Source organism: Pongo pygmaeus, chromosome X (assembly GCF_028885625.2).
Source record: "Pongo pygmaeus isolate AG05252 chromosome X, NHGRI_mPonPyg2-v2.0_pri, whole genome shotgun sequence".
NCBI lineage: Eukaryota > Metazoa > Chordata > Mammalia > Primates > Hominidae > Pongo > Pongo pygmaeus.
The window spans coordinates 25360624-25382753 of NC_072396.2; the positions used below are offsets into that span (position 1 = coordinate 25360624).

The window sequence follows — 22130 nt, forward strand, 5'->3', positions numbered from 1 at the left end:
TTTAATTAGTGTACCTCCATTTATAAGGAGATTGATGGTATCTTGCTTATTGGTTCATCTTGTCTCTGTCGCTGAAGGTATTTTCATGTCAAGTGAGAAAACATGGCTTTTTAACATGAAATTTTTAATTTTTAATATTCCATTCATTGTGAGAATCCTACTCTATAAGTTATTCTAAAACTGGACCCGCTTTTATCCTCTAGGAATTGGCTGATTTCTAAGTTATCATCATCCCAGGAGGTACCAGCCAACCCTGAGACCTCAGTATTTCTTTGGCTTTTTGCTGTGTCACCAGATTGTCTCCGTTGCTGTGTCATTATTACTATTGTTATCTTTTGCTTAGAAATGTATTTCATAACCAGCCCTGATTTCATTTTTAGATGACCAAGTACATAAAGAGTTACATTGCTTTTAAGGCCTTTCCTCTCTCTTCTGTGGTAAGCAAAGATGAGTGTTTTCAGAGTACTGCCTAATGTCCTGAGATGGCTCCTCACTATTTATAAGTCAAGCCCAGGTGCCACTGGCATCTCACAAACTCTTAACTTTGGCAATTATAGACTAACTTTCCAGCTCCCACCTATGTATCCAGCCTTATTTCTTATTCAGTCTACGCAGTGTCTCCCAAATATGGCACTGCCCATTCTGTCCCTGCTTCATGGAAGATTCTCCCCCTCTTTTTACTAAAACATCTAGCTTTAGCCATGGGCTTTGACAGCATAGGGACCTGGGTTTCAATGCTGGTTCTGCTATTTACAAGCTTCTGAACCTTGGTCTACACCTTAGCTCCTTGAGTCATGGAATAGAGTTACTCTGAGGGAGAAATAAGATGATATGTGTGAGATGTTCAGCACAAGGTCTGGGGCAAAGGAAGGGCTCCGTGAGTGGTAGCCACCTCCCACCCTTCTTGTAGGCATCAGTAGAAATATGTTCATACTCCTTCAGTCTGTAGGATTTGTATATACTTAGTGCTCAACTGCGTTTGTGGAATGAGACTGGATTTTCCATGGGTGAATTATCAAGTCACATATTGAGTATGTTTCTGAGCTCCTCCCTGCTACCCCCATCGTCACTACCCCGTCAATGTTTACTCTGGAAGTGGAAGCTCATTTTTAACATTTGCCTAAGCAAATATTAGGAAGATAAAATTCTACCACCAAAATTATCGTATGTATTCCCCAAGATGAGTTGTATTTGATGATGTTTATAAATCCTCAGCTGGGAAGAGAGGACTGTAAAAGTAAGGTATTTTTTAGCTTCACTTTTTTCTCCACTATACATTGAGTGTTTGCTCTGTTGGATACAGTGATAAGTACTTTACATTTGTTATCTCATTCAGTCCTTGTGACAACCTCACAATGGTATGTTGTATTAGCTCCATTTTAGAGGAAGAAGCCAAGGTTTAGAGAGGTAACTATCTTGTTCTTGGCACATAGGTAGTAAGTAGCCGGCTGTGATTCCAAAGGTTGTGATCTTAACTACTGTGCTAAACTTGATTCCCTGTTCTTAGCTCTAAAAGGCTATGGAAGATGTTTTCAACCAGGAGCAGGGTGGCATAGATGTATAAGCATGGGGGGCTTCATGTTTTTCTTGCTCCCTCCATTTCTCACTGTACATCCCCATGCTCTCCACTGAAAACCTCTGAGTAAAACCATTTTTTAAAGAGTAGATCTCCCAGTTTTTCCATTTGTGTCTTCAAAAACCTGGTGTAAAACTGTTGCTCTTTTCTTCTTTGGTTTTGAATTTTTTTGGTGACCCAGCACTGAGAGGAGGTAGATGGAACAAGCCTTGTCTCATGAATGACATTTAAGATAAGGACTTGCGTAGCCTTGTATGTCAGCAGAAGAGCTGAGCAATAAAGGGTGATGGAGCCTGCTTGGGTGGATTGGCCTGATGCCTGCCTGGATGTGTCAAGGCCAGACATACTAAGAGGGGACCAGACTGATTTTGTTAGTTCCAGAAGTCATAGTTAAGATGATTTTTCTTTATAAATTGAACAGTAGCAGATTTTGACTTGAAAGGTACTTTATTATAACTGCAGCTACTGTATGGTCATAGGCTGCCTTATGAATTCAGTTTTCACAAATTATTTTCAAAGCCAGTAGTAGACAAGTGGGTCCCATCTTCAGAAGTTTCATGTTTTATCTCATTATTGACCAATCTCAATCTACACAGAGAACCCTCCAGACTTGCACATGGTCCCATCTATGTACCCATCACTCCTGCCTCACAACCTGAAAATTCTCTAGGTGCAGCCGTGGCTGTGTGGACACTCTTCCAGGCAGTCCCTTCTTGGTGCCATGTAGCCAAGTCAAGCTGATGGGAGGGAATGTGTCCTCGGCCTTGAGGGATCTGCAACTACTCCTCACTTTTGGCTACTTTTTCTCATTTTTTTCTTCTGCCACTTGACAGTGGTTTTTATATCGAGGATGTGTGAAGTTGTCATCATTGTGTAGTCCTCCTCCTCTCCTGCTTGTCCTCTTCTCTCATTCTACCCTGTGCCCACACCAGCAGTATATACACAGCCATCTATATTAGTAACAAATCTTGTAGTCCTTTCCTTCTGCCCCCTTCCAGGAGTTTCAGCATTAATGAAGTGTAGGCCCACAAGTCCCCGTCATCATGAAGATCTGTAGAAAACATTGAAGCTCACCAGGCAGATCTCTGCAGGCATTAGCCTCCTGCTCTATTCAGGAGCTGAATTTCTTATCTACACCCTTTATTCCTCTACCCCAAATAAAAAATTAGGGTGGCTATTCAGTAGGGGCTTCGAGGCCCCTGTTATCAGTTCTACTGTAGCCTGTGGTTTTAGGAGGAGGGAGGGAGATGGGGAAGTGGTGGCAAAGTAAGAGAAGTGTTAGGGGGTACATGGTTTCTAAGAGGTGCAAGCTGTAGGCATAAAATTACTGTAATTTGTTTTTAAAATTCTAAATCTTTTCTTTATATAAAAAAACTGCAGCTAGTGAACTGACACTGTTAAATAAGTTGAAGTGTACAAATGTATACATAAAATACAAGCCCTCCAACTGCCTAATCACAGACATAAAATAATTCTCTTGCTTTTAATGTAGTTTTTATCTTTGATTAATGAAATATAGTATTGAAACTTTAGTGAAGTTTGATACTTTGTCCTTTTAGTTAGTACAAAGAAATCAGGAATAATGGCATAATTTCATTTAGGAAAATTATTAAGCTCATGATTTTTTATTTTTAAGACTCTTTTGTGGAGAGCAAGTATATTTTTCAACTACTTTTTTCTTTCTCTATTGCTTTTATACTACTTTCCTTGAAATGAAAGGCAAGCATCAAGTGTTGGTTTATCCTATGGCTTCACTTTGGAAATTCTCTATTTCTCCCCATCAAGATACCTCCTGAAGTCTGTCTGGTGGCATGTTGCATGGCCAGGTGTTCCGTATGGGGAGACCATTTTAGTGAAAGAGAGAGAGGATAGCCTATTAAATGAGTGAATGAATAAGGCTCTTGAATTGAAAGAGAATAATTTGTTCTAATAACTAATGGTCCTCATTATCCCACAGTAAAATATGTATCATTTTTCTGAAACCCATGCAAGATTATTGCTACTGGGCTTAAATAAAGCAAAATTTTACTCTTTTCCATCTGTGAATAGGAAAAAATACAGTATTACTCTTCTTACACAATAGCCCTATGGGAAACATGGCCACTAAAACTTGAAACTCTTAGCTTTTGTTCTCTAGACTATAGATTTTTCTCTCTCTCATTCTAATGAAAGCTCTCCCGTATTCTGTGGATGAAATATTCACAGTATGCTCAAACATCCAAATAGTCTTCCATACCTAGCCGACTAGGCCAGTGATGAGAATAGTCTAAAGTTCATTTTTGAATTTCATCTTTGAATAAATGTATGTTTTATGTATAATGGTACTTAGAATTATATGTAATATCTTTCCTCCAATGAGCAATGATTTGTACAGTAGTTATAAAGAACCTTTCTTCATGGTCAGTGATAAAATTTCAGGCATTTGGCTATCTGGGCATTTTCTCATTGGTCCTGAGAAGTTATTGAGATTTGAAGAACATGAGAATTTAGAATTTAATCTCTGAAAATACTGCTTAAAACAAGACAGAACACACTTAACCCAGTGTGTTCTGAGTTAAATTAGAAAGTAAAAATTTCCTTTTAAAAAAATGATGCATACCACTCATATCACAGAGGTTAGTTTTTGTCAGTAGACAGGGTTCAGTAATATCATCTAAGAAATAAGTGCAACAGTGGGCGAAACAGGGCCAAGTGATGTTTGGGGGTGCTTTTGACAGATTCAGGGAGATCCAACTACAAAAAAGAGAGTAAAGTACAGATGGGTAGGGGTAGAATAATGCCACCAGTGAGTTCTTCAGGTATTACTTTGTCAATAAAGAATTTTGCCTTTTTTCATTATTAAGCTCTTATAAAAATAAAACATGACCCTTTCCAAACTAAATATTTTCTTTTTCTTTCTTTCTTTTTTTTTTCGAGACAGAGTCTTACTCTGTCACCCAGGCTGGAATGCAGTGTCGCGACCTCGGCTCACTGCAACCTCTGCCTCTCAGGTTCAAGTGATTCTCCTGCCTCAGCCTCCTGAGTAGCTGGGATTACAGGTGCGTGCCACCACACCTGGCTAATTTTTGTATTTTTAGTAGAGACAGGGTTTCACCATGTTGGCCAGGCTGGTCTCGAACTCCTGACCTCAGGTGATCCGCCTGCCTCGGCCTCCCAGAGTGCTGCGATTATAGGCGTGAGCCACTGCTCCTGGCCCCAAACTGTAAATATTTTCTATAATATAATTAATAGTAAAATTAAAAAATGTTATACCAAATGCATTGCAGAATGTTAAAGGAAATCTTCTCAGCTGATAAGAGCATCTCTTACAAGATGGAGTGCCAATGGCTCATGCTCCCAGTCTAGTCTACTTTTGTATTCAGTATTAATTGAAGACCTGCTGTGCCTAGCACCATAGTAGGCACTGTGAAGGATACAAAGTTGAGTCAGTTATGGACCCTTTATTCAAATTACAGCCCAGTTATTTCGTTGATTTCACTGTTGTGGGCAAGTCTAGTGGGCAACACAGTGTATGTCCCAAAAAAGGTGAAATGAAGGGTTATCAAATTTCAAAGGAAGCAGAAACCACTCCTAGCTGGGCCCACCATGGAAGAGTTTATAAAAGTAGAGACATTTTGAGGCATTGCTGGAATGGGCTGTGGAGAGGCTAGTGTGAAGTAGGGAATGGTTGCCCACCCTACTGCTTACCAATTCTTCTAGCCTGATGAACTGCAGGGATAACCTGTGTTATCTCAGCCACCCCCAAAGCACTTTAGGGAATTCAAAGAGAGCCTCTTTAAGGGTTTCAGTTGCACGGTCCTGCATCTCAGTCTCAACAAAGTGAGCACACAGTGGTTTGCTTCTGTGTCGCTAGCCCACAATAGAGGGCCAGTAGTGACACTGCTCATCTCACATAAGCAGTGAGACCTTTGAGAACTTTGAACCAAACCAGAGCATGTTTAGAATAATTGCTTTGGAGCTTTTATATGAGTTATGTAACAACTCTGGCTTTGTAACACTTAGAGGTTTTAAAGGAAAATGTGGATTTCTCAAATTATTTAAATTAGATCAATTTTTTAAAAAGATAAAATTGTTTTAATTAAGTACACCAAAGTGACATTTATCAAGATCGTGTAGCTTACAGAAAAATGGATAATACCTAAAAATGGTTAAGGAAAAAAAAGCTGAATACTATACAGCATTGTACACATACACGTACACTGTATTATATATGTGTATGAATAAAATAGAAAAGGGTTAAGGTGATGAATTATAGGTTCCCCCTTTGCTGACAAAATATTAATACTGTTATTTTATTATTAGTAAGACAGTTTTTTCCAAAACCAGAAGTAAAACAATGGTTAAGCAATTACTAACTCACCTTCATTTATTTATTTATTTCAGATGGTTTTGGGGGAACGGGTAGTGTTTGGTTATTACATGAGTAAGTTCTTCAGTGGTGATTTTTGAGATTTTGATGCACCCAAAGCAGTGTACACTCTACCCACTGTGCAGTCTTTTATTTCTCACCCCCACATCCCACCTTTCCCCCCGAGTCCCCAGAGTCCATTGTGTCATTCTTTTGCCTTCGTGTCATCATAGCTTACCTCTCACTTATGAGTGAGAGCATACCACGTTTGGTTTTCCATTCCTAAGTTATTTCACTTACAATAATGGTCTTCAATTTCATCCAGATTGCTGTGAATGTCATATTTTTTTTTTTATGGCTGAGCAGTATTCCATGGTGTATATATATGCCACAGTTTCTTTACTCACTCATTGTTGGGCATTTGGGCTGGTTCCATATTTTTGCAGTTGAGAATTGTGCTGCTGTAAACATGCGTGTGCAAGTATCTTTTTGGTATAATGACTTCTTTTTCTCTGGGCAGATACCCACTAGTGGGATTTCTGGATCAAATGGTAATTCTGCTTCTAGTTCTTTAAGGAATCTCCACACTGTTTTCCATAATGGTTGTACTAGTTTACATTCCCACCAGCAGTGTAAAAGTGTTCCCTTTTCACCACATCCATACCAACATCTATTTTTTTTTTTTATTTTTTGATTATGGCCATTCTTGCAGGACTAACTCACCTTTTAGAAGGTGGGTGGTTAGGGACCTTGAGCCTAGCTGTTTGCCCCCAGCATCTACCAACATAGCTGGAAGAGAAGTGGGCTCTGTTATAAGACAAGCAATCTTTGGACTATTATTTGTGTTATTTTATATTCCAAATATATTTCCAGCACAGAGTTACCATCTTTTCTTGGGTTTAAAAACAGGAAAGGAAGGCCAGGTACCGTGCGTGGCTCACGCCTGTAATCCCAGCACTTTGGGAGGCAGGAGGATGGCTTGAGTCTAGGAGTTCAAGACCAGCCTGGGCAACATAGCAAGACCCCATCTCTACAAAAAATACCAAAATTAGCTGGGTATGGTGGTGCATGCCTGTAGTCCTAGCTACTCAGCTCACTGAGGTGGGAGGATCACTTAAGCCGGGAGGTCGAGGCTGCAGTGTGCTAGGTCAAGGCTGCAGTGAGCTGTGATCGTTCCATTGCACTCCAGCCTGGGTGACAGAGCAAGACCCTGTCTCAGAAAAAAAAAAAAAAAAAAAAAGACACTTGAAAAGCTTCCTGCCGAGAAATACACATCTCGTTAAGTTAAAATTTGTATTTGTGTCTATTGTCAAGGGCATTAAAACCAATTGATTGAAGTCATGAGAATGCTGCTCATCAGCCTTTTTATTCTGTCAAGATTTTGAGAATTATCTTCTCCAGGAAAATAAAAATCTTGGGTATTCATTTAAACCAAAGGCTTGGCTATTATTTCTTCTAAAATACTCAGAAATTTTCCATTTATATTATGAAGAGGTGTATCGTTGGTGTGAAAGACAGTTTCGGTTGTCTGACACTTATACAGTAAATTGTTTATCTTTAAATTAGATCTGTAGTATTTTAAAAACTTGTTGGGCTGGGCACAGTGGCTCACAGCTGTAATCCTAGCACTGTGGGAGGCCAAGGCGGGTGGATTACTTGAGGTCAGGAGTTCAAGACAAGCTTGGCCAACAGAACAGGGTGAAACCCCTTTTCTACTAAAAATACAAAAGAATTAGCCAGGCGTGGTGGCGGGCACCTGTAATTCAGCTGCTCAGGAGGCTGAGGCATTAGAATCTCTTGATCCTGGGAGGCAAGGTTGCAGTGAGCCGAGATTGCGCCAGTGCCCTCCAGCCTGGGCAACAGAGCGAGACTCCGCCTCAAAACAAAGCAAACAAACAAAAAAACACAACTTGTTATTATGGAAAAATGTATATGTATATATATGGTAGCAGAGAATATAAAATTTTTTCTAGTATCACACATATTAAATTATAGGGTAAGATTAAACCCTCATATACTCATCACCCACCTTCAGTATTCTGCATTGGTGGCCAATCTTATTTCCCACCTTCCCCTATTATTTTGAAGTATATCCTAGATATTTATTTTGTGTGTTAATATTTCATTTTGCATTTCCCTTTTTTTTTTTTTTTGGAGACAAAGAGTCTCACTCTGTCACCTAGGCTGGAGTGCAGTGGTGCGATCTTGGTTCAGGACAGCCTCTGCCTCCCAGGTTCAAGCGATTCTCCTGCCTTAGCCTCCTGAGTAGCTGGGATCACAGGCATGCACCACCACCCCCGCCCGGCTGATTTTGTTTTGTATTTTTAGTAGAGACGGGGTTTCACCGTGCTGGCCAGGCTGTTCTTGAACTCCTGACCTCAGGTGATTCTCCTGCCTTGGCCTCCCAGAGTGTTGCGATTACAGGCGTGAGCCAATGCGCCCGGCCCATTTTGCATTTCTAAAAGAAAAGATTCCCCTTTTCAGCATAACTACATTATTATCACATCACACAAAAAAACCTCACAATTCCTTCATTTCATCTAATTTCCAATAAGTGTTTATATTTCCCTGATTGCACTATGAATACACTTTTTTTAAAAAGCTCCTTGTTTGGATTGGAATCCAGTCAGGGTCAACTTGGTAGTTAGTCTCTAATTTTTTTTTTTCCTTTGTTGATCCTCCCAGTTTGTTAATTAAAGAAGCTGGGATTTTTGTCCTTTAGAATTTTTCTCATTCTGGAGTTTACTGATCACATCCTGGTGGTATCTTTTAACATGTTCCTCTGTCTCCTATATTTCCTATAAATAGTTAGATCTAAAGATGTGATTATATTTAGGCTCAATTTATTTTATTTTATATTTGCTAAAATATAAAATACACACTTCTTCCTAGGCAATGGGGTTTACGTCTATTTGAGTTTCAGTGCATTTTGCAACAAATTCATAGATGTTTCATAAGAAATATTTAGAATGCAATTTTCTCACCTTTCTAAGTGTGAATTTTTCATAGTATAACATGCATACAGAAAAGTGCACAAAACCTAACTAAACTGCTTGATAAATTTTCACAAGATCATCATGCACTAGTGTAGTCATTACTGAGCTCAAGAAACAGTACATTACTACATTCCCAGAAGGCCCCTCATATCTCCTAGAAATGATCCTCTACATACCTGGCATCTAATAACATAGATGAGGTGGATTTTTGGGGATATTACACAAATTGCGTCTTTGTTCTTTGTGTCTAGACTACTTTTACTGAATATTGTTTGTGAGATTCATCCATGTGGTTGTCCTTCCTTTCTGTAAATTCTGTATAATATTTCATTGTCTGAATATACCACACTGTATGGCTATCTACTGGAGGTACACCTATGAGTTGTTTCCACATTTGAGGTATTTTGAATAGTGCTGCTTTGAGCACTATTTGAGAGTTGTTGTACAGGTCCTCTGTCAAACATAAGCATGTATTTCTCTTGGGTATGTACTAAGGAGAATTGCTAGGCCATCAGGGACATGTATGTTTAATTTTAGTAGATGCTGCCAGTTTTCCAAAGTGGTTCTACTCGTTTACACTTCCTACTAGCAGTGTTTGGGTGCTCCACATTCTTACCAACACTTGGTAAGATAGTGTTTTCCATCTTCATTTTACATGGTGGCATAGAGTTGTGATTTTAATTTGTGTTTCTTTGATGACTAATGAAGTTGAACACCTTTTCACATGCTTCTTGGCCATTGGAGTATTTCCTTTCGTGAGGTGCCTGTTCAAGTCTTTTTCTGTTGTCCTGTTGGCTTTTCTTTTTCTTATTGATTTGCAGGCATTTCCTATGTGTTCTAATTACGAGTCTTTTGGAAGTGTATGTTACAGTTTGAGTATCCGTTATCTGAAATGCTTAGGACCAGAAGTGTTTGGGATTTTTTCGGATTTTGTAATATTTGCATATAGATAATTAGCTATCTTAGAGATGAGACCCAAGTCTAAACATGAAGTTCATTTATGTTTTATATACATCTTATACATGTAGCCTGAAGGCAGTTTTATACAATATTTTTAAAAATTTTGTGCCTGAAACAAAGTTTTGACTGCAACTCATCACATGAGTCAGGTGTGGAATTTTTCACTCGTGATATATATCATGTTGGCACTCAAAATGTTTCAAATTTTGGAGCACTTCAGATTTTTGGATTAGGGATGTTCAACCTACACAAACATCTTTTCCTATTTGGCATGCTTTTTAAGAGTATAATTCACATAATTTACCATAAAATGCTAAAATCTTGAGTGTTATACAATCAGTTATCTAGGCACAGACACAGAACATTTTCATCACTCCAGAATGTTCCCTTGTGCCTCTTCCCAGTCAGCACCTCTGTTATAGTAGCAATCACTCATCTGAAATCTATCAGTATAAGTTAGTTTTGCCTATTCAAGATTTTCATATAAATGGTTTCCTACAGTATATACTCTTTTTGTGTGCAACTTCTTTCACTTAGCATGGTATTTTTGAGATTCATCTGTCTTGTTGCATATAGCAGTATTCACTCTTTCATTGCTGAGTAGTATTTTATGGTAGATTATACCAGTTTATCCATTCACTTGTTGATGGACATCTAGAGTGTTTCCATTTTTGGCTATTATGAATAAAGCTGCTATGAGCATTCTGTGGATATGGCATTCACCATTTGAAAATTATTTTTTTCTTTAATCACACTAAATTTTCAGTTTGTATATTGTCCTCTAAGATGTCCAGATATATGAAAGCCTGGACTCATGCAAAAGATAAATGGTTTACTTCCTCTAATAAATTTTTACAAAAAAATTTCACTCAATGGGATTCTGTTAATTAGCTTCCCTCATAGATTAAATGATCCATATTACAAACAACTGCTTGTAAATACCAGTTACTCCCTTTACTCATTTGGAATTTCATTTATGTGGATTTTCCCTCTTCCCCGCTTGCATGAACATATATAAGGGTTTTACTGTAGTTATTTGCTGTTGCACTAATAGAGACCTTGTCTTTTGAAGGAAGGAAAGTATTTGATTAAATGTATCAGCCTCTCTAATAACAATATGTCTCAAGTTATGAACAGTTTAAAAACTCCTTGGGAGTGGGGGCAGGTGAACATTCTAAAAACAGGTATAATTTACAATGGTTAGAAAGTGCAATGGTAGAAAAATAATTTTGTGCTAAATGTCACACTGGGGGTGTGTGTGATAAGACTATGGTGACTTAAGTAAAGACAGTACTGCTAAACTCATCCACCCTGATGCCTATGATGTTACTTTCTATAAATACTTCTTGAAACATGAGAGTTTTGATCCTGTTGCCAAAATAATGTGAGATCCTAGAAATTTTCTAATTATAAATGACAGTATTTTAATTTCATTCCACTGCCTCTTCTGTACCCTCAACCCCAGCACAAATGAGTCCATCACTACAAGCCACATAATTGAATTAAAGCGTACATCATCTCAGCCTATTCTGGGGGGAAACCACGGCTGCTCTTTCTCCAGATAACTAGTTTTGCAAAGCCCAGACAGGCTGCTTCTTCCTTCATTCTGTGCCTCACCAAAAGACTTAAGTCACCTGTCAAGAGCTAGCCTAAAAGAAATGGAAGTTACTTTTCTCAAATGGGGCATAAAGTTTGTTCCTTTAAGCCAGTTCAGAGAAAGCTTTCAGTAGAAGCAATAAGGAATTTGGGATTCAGTTTTGCATTTCTTGCTCAGACTAATGTAAGCAGTGTAACATTAATTATACGGTGTATATGCATGTAGGGCAAGTGCAGTAATAAAGATTTTGCTTTAATGTCATTTTTGACGGAAGTGTTTAATTTTGGAGTGACAACAATTAAAAATGGAATTATATGTAGCTGCTGTTTTGCACATTTTAAAATTCAGAATCTCTACCTGTAGGTGGCAGCACCAGATACTTGTTTCTTGTTTCACTCCAGCCTTAATGAGTTTAGGGTATAAGCAGTAAAACTTTAAAGTCTACTGAAACTTCGAAATAAGCTGCTGTTACCAGTTTTATGAGAATTTGGAAAAACTAATGTATGTGTTGACTAAGTTTGGGGCTTGTTTAACCCTGGATTTTCACCTTTTCAAAAAAGATTCCAGCAGCAATGATCCTTATTTTTTTAACATGACATTGTATGTTTTCTTAAAATGATGTAATTTAGCCGTCTGTGGTTTGCCTGTTGAACTTATAACTCCTCTCCCAAGAAAATAACTTTTTAAATGGCATTTTGGTATTTAAGTAACTTGTACAAGAATCATTATATACCTAATATTTTAAGCTCATTACAGTCTCTTCTCCCTTTATATTTTTACATTTTAGCATTGAACTATGGCCAAAGTACTGAGATTGAAGCTCCTTCCCCTGAAAAAAAAAAAAAATCACCTTGGGAATAAATCTGAAGTAATTAGCTGAGCTAGTTGACTTTGTTACTGCCATGGGAAGATTGAGTGATTTGTAGAAATGGATATTTAGGGTAGACATTTAGAGTAGACATTTCATAGGGCCTGGTATTTTTCGCAAGTTGCAGCCAGTCATTTGGGTGTTTCTCCATAAAAGTAAGTAACAAAATGGCCCACACCCACTTTTGGCTTACTCTGCAGGCAGGCTGTCCCGGGTCAGTGCTTGCAGGTTCATGCACTCAGGTGCACCAAGTGAGCCATGGCTGGTGGGGAGGGGTAGAGAGTAGCTCCTCTTGGTTCCTTTTCGTAGCCTGGCCAATTTTGTATATGTGCAAACCCAGCATTGTTTTGTTCCCTTATTTTTGGACTGTGAAAGAAACTTGCCTTTTAGAAAAGTCTTGCTTATTTTCTTTTTCCTTATCTTTTGATTAGGTGTTGGCCTGGGAAATTGATTAATAGTCATAGGGTCAGAGAAAAAGTGAAGCTGCTTTCTCATAATTGCAAATAAATCAAAACATTATGTGAATACTTGGATTCACAACTAGAGTTTGAATTAGCGACAGTTACCCCTCACTACAGAGACTAACTGGCCTCATTCACCGGTGTGGTCTCTCTCAATTCCTCTGACCATCCTTAGCTTTAAATGTGAGGATATATGTATTCCCACATAATTCTCTAATTTGCTATTTATCTTAGGGGTTAGGTAACTTGTAAAATAAAAATGTATAGTGTCTTGGTGACAAGTGGCCCATGTTAACATAATTTATGTCACTAATGAAGAACAGCTTTTCAAATTGTTCTGAATGTGTATTCTTTGTTTTTATCATATACTACCACTTTAGGAAATACTTTAATTCCTACAAAGAGTAGCTATTAACTTCATATGCAGCATGAACATGTCTCATATAGTTTTCTAAATGCATAATCTTGAGTGAGTATAGTCTGGATTAAATGATGTTCATTCACTATTTTATTTTTTCATTCCAATGACATTTATTTAGTGCTTGCCACGCAGTAGGCAGCGTTGAACTCGGTTTGTTATATATTATCCAATTTAAACTTCAAAAGCGTATGATCAGTGATGCTACCTCCGTTTCGCAGGTGAGAAAAGTGAGACTCTGTGTGTCAGTTGTCTTATTCTTTGTTTGGCCCCTTTCAACTGTGAAGAGTCAGCCTCCAGTATTTTATAATTACTAGATGTCGCTTGACAGCTGACCAAATAGGATTTAGGATTCTGTCGCTGAATTCTGAATGCATCTGTTAGATTTATCTACCTATGTAGCTGTTGATAAATTTTAAACAATTTTTAGATATTTTTGGTATTTGTGAGCTTTTGGCTTAGTGACTGTTTTATATTACTTATTTACCTTTATACTAAAATAAGATAGTTTTCTCTTAGATTTCCAAAAGCTTTTCCTTAGATTTCCAAAAGATAGAAATATTGTCTCTTACAATCTTTTCTTGAAAGCATCCCTTAGCAATCCCTAAAATTCTAAGAAACAGTGTAGAATAATTATTTTTAAGTGTAAATTCAAATAGTGAATTTTGGCACACATGTTTTGACCAAGGGTAAATTAAATAGGTTGCCCTAAAAATGTTTCTTTTCTTTAATTAGTTTGTGGAAACAAAATAGCATAAACATGCATTGATTGATTTCTTATGTTGTTTTGAATGAAATATGGAAGGTATATTTGGTTTCAGGGTTCTCAGGGACATTTTGGCCTATAGAATCCGTAGACCCATTGTTTTTGCACATATTTTAAATTTCTGAATTTCGAACATCAAGAAAACCATGTTGCATTTTGTCTCAGATGCTGCTACTGAATTTTAACCACTGAATTAGATTGCAACCTACATGCTGTTAACTACTGAGCCAAGATGAAATCGACTACTGCATTGAAATCAGGGTTAGCTGTGTCTGCACTTGAAGGAGTTGTAATGGCAGTGAACCTGTTTTCTTTAATGGGATTTTTATTCTCTGATTTTATTCTCAGTTTTAATTGTGACTTTGATTTTAAGAGAATTTCTTAGTACACATTTATTTGAGGTTTTCATTGTAACTTTAAGAGAATAATAAAAAACATTCTATCGATGTAGGTGCTTCCAAACCCATATGTTCAGTGACATATTTCTGTGTTGTGTTGTTGCAGTTACTTGTTTTATTTATAAAGTATCTCTTGTAAAAAGAGAAGTCATTTGTCCATGTGCTCTTGAGTTCAAATGGTTGTGTGTACGTGCATGAATTTAAAATAATTTTTTGTGGGAGTTTTCTTCTTTGGGGTATTTTTGGAATACTTTTCTGAATTTGTTTTTTTCTTTTACATTAATAGGACTTGACCCCACCCAATTTAGAGTTCATCATTATCATAAAGATGAAGAGAATGATGCTCTACTTGGTGGCCCAGCACAGCTCACTGATGAAGAGAAATACAGGGACTGTGAAAGATTCAAATGTCCATGCCCTACATGTGGAACTGAGAATATTTATGATAATGTCTTTGATGGTTCGGTTAGTTGTTTCTGTCTTTCATTTTATGAGTGAACTTGTATAAAGGCCTTACCCCCTTCCCCCACTATGGGGTATATAAAAAGGGCGAAATAAACACACACATGTTGCTTTCATGTGTTTAAAGAATTTTAGCATCATGTAAAATCTACCTTCACAGCTTGCTTTTATTTCTGTTTGAAAACTCTTACTTGAATGTGCTTGAATATTGTTTTGGCTTCCTAGAGTGCTTGACCTTGGTTTTTAAGTGGAATCCCTTAAAAATTCTAAATTATCTTAAAGTATTTTTATTATAATTTCTTAATTAGTAACCTGTATTGTCCCACTGTCAACCCCCATCTATTAAGACTTAGACCAATATTTTTCCTTATCTTAAATCAAGTTAATGGGAACTAAGTGTTTTGGGAAAGTTTGTGTTTGTCTTTACACATCCCACTTACCTCCATTTTGCAAAGGTACTCTTATCTTTTCTGCTGTCTTTGCATATTAGACATTTAAAAAGTCACAGGGAGACATTCCTTTCAAGAAGTACTGCCAAAAAATGTATTATTGACCTTGGATCAGAGCTTGAAACTTGGCCAGTTTACTTGATTTCCACTGCAGTGTTATGCATGTACTAGCCATTGGCAAAGGAATAGGCAGCAGAACTGTGTAAAACCTTGAAACGGAAAGAAAAGACACCCTTTATCTAAATTAAAAGTAATTATTTTAAGTTAATTTGGACAAACAGCAGATGTTTTGCATTTTTTTGAATCAAAACAAAGCAGTCTTTGGAAGCAAGTGCAAGGAAGAGGCAGACACAGATCAGCAATACTTGCTAAATCCTTGAGTTTTTCTTCATTACAGCTGTAAATAAGATAGTTAATTGCATGGAGGCTTGACGACTTGCAGATGGGCTAACTGTGGAAGAGCCGATGTCAAGCTCTGAAATCTCTTCCACCTGGAATTGCTTAGCGTGGCGGGTAGGGTTATGTACCAGATTGGAGCAGGAAACCAAGATGTTTAAGTATCAGAAAGGAAAACAAATGCTTCAGAAATCCCAACAGTTTTGCTATATATTACATTTGCCTTGTCTTTGTTTAAAACAAAACACAACAAAACAAAATGTTTTCTCCAAATATTAATATTTATTTATTTCAAATTTTTACTTCTCCTGCCTCCCTCCCCCAATACACTTCGTTTTTTGGAAAAATTGCCAAAATTTTAGATTTGCTAAGCAGACAATAAGTGATACTGTTTTTGTGGTACTACACTTTTAACTTTTAGACTTTATTTTTAAAATTAACTTGACAAGATGAAAACAAACTAATGTGATAAAGGCTCTTGTTTTTCTTCAAGTTTGTAATGAATAAATACAAATTTAAAGTTTTTAATCAGTATCTCTGAGAAAGAGGTTTATTTCCAGTAACATGACTTCACTGGTATTTACAGAGGGAAAATTATTTTATCCATAGAGTCCCTCGTGTAGTGAATGTAAAATAGTGATTTCAGGGTTTTCCCTTCGACTTTGCACTCCATTATGATGATGGCAAGGAATGGAAGGTATGTATGACTAAAGCAGTCTTTGGGAGGAAAATAATTGAGGATATAGGGTTAAAAACTCACCAATAAAACGAATTAAGAATATTCAACACTAGGACAGCATGTAAGTTTTTAAGCACAAAAACCCTTTTATAGCCTCACAGTAACTTTTTGTATACTTCTCCTGACTTATGTAGGGAACCGATATGGAGCCCAGCTTGTATCGTTGCAGTAACATCGATTGTAAGGCTTCACCTCTGACCTTTACAGTACAACTGAGCAACAAATTGATCATGGACATTAGACGTTTCATTAAAAAGTACTATGATGTAAGTATCCATAATGACATTCTTACATACACAACTTATTGAGATTTGGTACTTGTTTATTGATTTTCATGAAACTGTAAAATTTTGAAAAGACTTTTGGGAAAAATTCCTAGTGAAATACTATTAATACAAATATGATAAAGTATGTAATTTTGGCATATTAGCATGACAAATTATTTGATAATTTCTCTCAGACATTACATCTCTTTCATTTATGAGCAGTATTTTAAATAATGAAATTTTTACTTTTTTTTTAAAAAAGCCAGAATATAATTAAGAAATGTTTTAGTTTATTGTTACCTAAATAAAACTAATTAAATGATTGCTCAGATCTTTGGATAAAGGAAGAAAAAAATCACTATTGGCTATTGTCAGCAAGTAGAGCCATAAGATCGTGTGTGGTGATCTTAGTAGACTGCCCACACAAAACTAATACTTTGTGTTTATGTGGCGCTCTAAACCACTCCATACCCTAGTTTTCTGAGGAAATCAAATATCTTTTAAATTTAAATGCACTTTTTCTGGCGTTCAAAAGAGAATATCTAATTTTTATAAATTTATAGTAAAAATGCCAGAACAGTGAGTGATTTGTCTTCATTGGAAAGAAGGCTTTTATTCAGAGTTTTTGTTTTTAACACATTTCACATGAATTAGTTTTTTTCTCTTCAAAAATTAAAAACTTCACAGTGATTTTTCTTAGTGTTTCAGTATGTCATTTGTCATCTAAACAAATTTTCTGTTACTTGAAAGTTTACTGTAACTTCTTTTTAAAAGCTACATTGGCAACACATTTCCAAAAAAAAAAAAGCTCATGTCTTAGTTAAGACCTATGACTTTTCTAAAGATTGTTCTGTACTTTTTACTCATGTATTAGTTAACATATAACAGCATTTTCTTCTTTAAAATAGAATTCATTATATGAAAAGTTAACTATCAGATCATTAAGATGAAGAGTAAAAACATAGAGTTCCAGTATTATGATTTCGGTGTTGAATATATTTATCAGAAAAGCAAGTCAGTTTGCCTAAAGATTATTTAAAAATAATAATTATGACTACATTTTGGGAAAATCTGAAACATTTTAGTGAATAATCCTGTGCTGCCCTTACTGAACAGTGGATGGGAATAAAAGTTGTCTGTGGGGTCACATTCCTCAGTAGGTGAAATGTGCAGCACATGAAAATTTAGGCCAAATCAAAACTATTCAGCTCCTCATTTACAGGCCTCATTGAACAGAATATGATCCTTGCTTGACTCTTGGGAAGAATTCTGAGCTTTCTCTCTGTGTTTAGTCTATCAAGATCTTCACCATGGAAATGTTAATACTAGAAGAAACTTATCTATTTCCTTCTTTAAGAGGGAATAGTCTGTTTTGACTAAGTTGCAAATACTCTGAAAAATGATCTTCTGTATAGCTAGAAATATGCCCTGACTGAAAGACTGATTTCTAACCTAATTGTGTATATGTTGTGGTGGTGGTTATATAAGTATTTTTCAAGCTGAATAACCTACTTTTAGGGATCCAGATATTTAACACAAGGTTTCTAGAGCATTTGCTTTAATTGTCTTTTTGCCAGCCATCTCACTAACATCAAGTAAGAGGTTTTTGTAGTTAACTGCCCACTTGATTGACATTTCTAAGGGATTTCTGATCAAAATAGCCACATGTCACTCTTGGGGTTAAAAACTGATATGACTGTCTTCAAAATTAGAAACTTATTTCTCTACTTTCTGATCTGAATTATATGTGATTGGATGGCAGAGAGCGAAATCCGTTATTCGTTCTTATGGCCTCATGCTAAACAAATATTTCAAATATTTTCCAGATCAGAGCTTTTGTACAAAAAGCCCCTATACCTTTAGGTTCTACTTTATTGGTAGACCATCCCGTTTCCTCCTAGAGGGACATGGCATTGAGTTTCTTTTGTTATTGTGCCTCGAGTGATACTGATTACAGTTATTAGTTCTGTGTGATATATCATGGTGATGGTAATCCAATTGGAGACTAATATAGCAACTGTACTGAGGTAAGGATATTAATAGTAAGTATTGAGGTTAAGTGACTGTCTCTGAAGCTAATTACCAAAATGGTTTTCTCCTATTTAGCAACTTAAAAAATACTACCCACTGGACATAAAAGTTGTTTGTGAAATGAAGGCAAGAGTCTCAATATTGTTTTAATTTTAGTCTTAGAAACACTGCAGGAGAAGTCAACCTGCACTGAGAAAGGAGGGTATCTTCATGAGGAAGGGACTCCAGGAAGATGAATGGAATATGGTACTTGACCAAACACTGTAACTTGCCAAGAAACATAGTTCTAGATGACTAAGAAATTAGATTGTCAAGAAAAAAGGGACAAAAGTTTGGGGTAACAAAGTATACTTCTAAATCACTTTAATTTTGGAAAAGTACATCACATATTCTGTTACCTTCTGTCATGAATTAACAGGACTGAGTAAATATGATATAACAAATATTTGTTTAAGTTTATCTGAGAAGCAATCTGTATCACATTATAATATTTTAATAAATATTGGCTCCTTTATGGGAGAGGAGAGGCTTTTTGCTCCTCATCTATAGCAATGATTGTATCCCCTGAATTCTAGTTTCCTATAACATTTAAACTTTGATATACATAGAAATACAGAAAGCACTGAGCCAGGATATTTTAAGTAATATATTAATTTCTTTAGGAAGAAGACAACTCTATGCTTTGTTTTGAGATTTGATGAAGTGTTGAAAGACTTTGAGGTAGCACAGAAAGCCTTAATTCAAAGTTGATTTCATGCCCTGGTCCTTGTTGGTTCCTTTGTATAAAGTTAAAATTGAACTGGTATTTTTGAAAATCATAAAAAGGCAGCTTAAAGACAATAACTATAAGCTTTTAGGGTTGTTTTTGAAAGATTCCGTTTTACAGTGAAAAATTGATATGTGTTCCCCCTCCCCTTAAATTCTGCTCCAGAAGAGCAAATAGACATACACACACAAAAGGGAGAGAAACACTAGCTAATCTAAATTGGGAAATGAAGAGGGCTTTTTTTAAGCATGAAAATTTCATCATCTTGTCAGCTGGCAGAATGCCTGCTGTGTGGATTCACAAAGGCTAAGAATTACACTTTCATGAAATTTTCCTCACTAACTGCCCTGGTTAATTTGAAAGATAACCCACTGTTCTAATTCATTCCTCAATTGGGCGGTGCAGGTTTTATCTTTGATCTGACAAAGCATTTGTGTTAATCGTTTTGGCCCTCCACTAGACACTCTTGGGATTGTGCTTTTACAATAAATGTGTCTGTGATAGCTCTTTAGTCTATTATACTTACAATAGATCCATAGAACTGGTAATTAATTCTCCACTGCTTTGGAAATGGGAAGAATAGGTGTAGCTCTGTCAAGTGCTGCTGGGAAGTTTGTTTAGCTGGTTCATTTTTGAAGTGTTCCCCTCAGCCATCCAAGAAGCAGCCATAGAAGAGAGTCTGAGATTGAGATGCTGGCCTATCCTGATGACTTGCTGATAAATGGGAAATGTGACCCCTCTTGGTACCTGGGAGGAGGATATTGGGTCGTTTACATTCATCTCAAGTACTGTTCTTTTTAAAGTATATTAAACTCTCATTTTAATACTTAAAGAGCCATTTGCCTCTAACGGTGGAGCCTCTAGAAGATGCAATCGTAATAGTCAACTCAAATATGTTCCTAAATTTTCACTGATGGCTTATGCAGGTTTTAGAGTATTCTGATGGGGCAAAGTGTGTTCCCCACTAGCCTTCTAGTGTTTCTAGCCACTTGTACATTATATGAGTACTTTACTATGACTTTTAAACATTGAGATATTGCTGGCCCTAGATGGGGCTGGCCCTCCATCTCAAAGAACACATGAACAGCTTTTTGGTACCATGCATATGATAACCTCTGATAGTTGCTAGGGCCAGAAATTGGTGGTCTCACTCCATAGAAAGTTGTTGTAGGCTTTATAATCTCAGAATTTTCCTGAATTAAGCTTTTTGAGGACAGGGGCTGTGCTTTCTTTTCTGTGTTATGTGTGATCTCTGCCACAGCCCTTGCTTTCAGAAGTACATGTATCTTGATGTTTAGTAGCCAAAGGAACTGACAAGTAAAGGTTATATTTTGCTGTTTTTTCCTTAAAATTTTTTACATTGCTGTCAGATTGGCAGAAGATTTGTTAGTGGCATACAGGATTCTTGGGTTAACACAAAATTCTACAATATTTTAAGGTCATGAAAGCCATGACAAATAAAGCTCTTTGTTACTTTTCTATTTTTTACGGCACTGACAACTCTGCATTTCAGTATATGCTTGTCCCCAACTCAATAGCCTTAATTTGTTTTTTCCCCAAACCAAATACCAGGCAAAGAGGCATTAACCAGAAATATCATCATGATGCACAATAGCACCCAGCCTAAATGTACTTTCATTGTCCTGTTAGAAGAATCTATCTCTATATAACGTGGCAAAGAAAGTGGATGCCTAGCTTTGTTACTCTCTTTCTGTTCTCTCCTTGTATTTTTCTCTTTTACTTCTTAGTATATTGTGTCATAAGCCACATTTTAAAATCTCTTTTGGACCCACATTTATGAGGAATTTAAAAAATAATGTGCAGTGTATGTTGCCTTATGATGCAAAAACTTCCTTATGCACACATGTTTAAGCACTTAGGGAAGAAGAGAGCGTTTGACCAATGATACTGAGCCTTAGCATGGTGGCTGTGAGTTCTTTTGGACGAGGCCACACACCAGGAAGTAGAGTGAGATGTTTTGTAGTGTGTGAAGATTCCATATTAAGCTTGTTTTTCATCTTTGCAAGTTAAATAAAAAAACTTTAAAATTTTAAAGTGGATATGCATTCCTTGAAGACAAAATTAATAACAACCCCCAAGCATAATGTTGTTAAGCCAGGGATTGAATTAGAGCTGCCTTTTATCAAAAGTGCAATGAGGGCAGGGTAAAATATTGGTTAAAATATTTGCTCCACAAAAATACCCATTTAGCATCACAAGTACGTACCGTTCATGGCTCCCAACAATACTTGAAAAAGGGTAATTTTGTTAGGAATGCACAAAACTAAATAAATAAATCTGATAAATTAGAGATGAAGCAGCCTCCCACTCTATCCCTCCTGCCCACACCCATGTAAATCACTAACAGGGCTTCTCATTTCCATTGCCTTTCACTTCTCAACAGAGCTATCTTGTGCAGGTGGACCTGTGAGTTTTAGAGCCATGCAATGGCATTCAGTAACTACTGTAGTTTCATTGCAAATATGCAGTGTTCAATAACCCTCAAAATTTCTCATTTCTTACCTGTGGTGATGTGGTTTGATAGTTTTTAGGTTATAGGTTGCAATATGCAGTAGAATCACAGGTATATTAGTTCAAAAAGTTTAAGCACTTTTGGAATTATTGTTTATTTC

At 36.6% G+C, this 22130-nt stretch overlaps 1 protein-coding gene across 4 annotated transcripts in view; it reads left to right on the plus strand.

Annotated features, from left to right (window-relative positions):
• Window positions 1-22130, plus strand: part of POLA1 (DNA polymerase alpha 1, catalytic subunit) — a 304219-nt gene that overhangs the window by 130985 nt on the left and 151104 nt on the right. For all 4 annotated transcript variants that reach the window (XM_054472674.2, XM_063659960.1, XM_063659961.1 and 1 more), the window contains 2 exons: window positions 14675-14853; window positions 16569-16700. In XM_054472674.2, the coding sequence (XP_054328649.1) occupies window positions 14675-14853; window positions 16569-16700 (311 nt within the window). The remainder of the gene's footprint in view (window positions 1-14674; window positions 14854-16568; window positions 16701-22130) is intronic.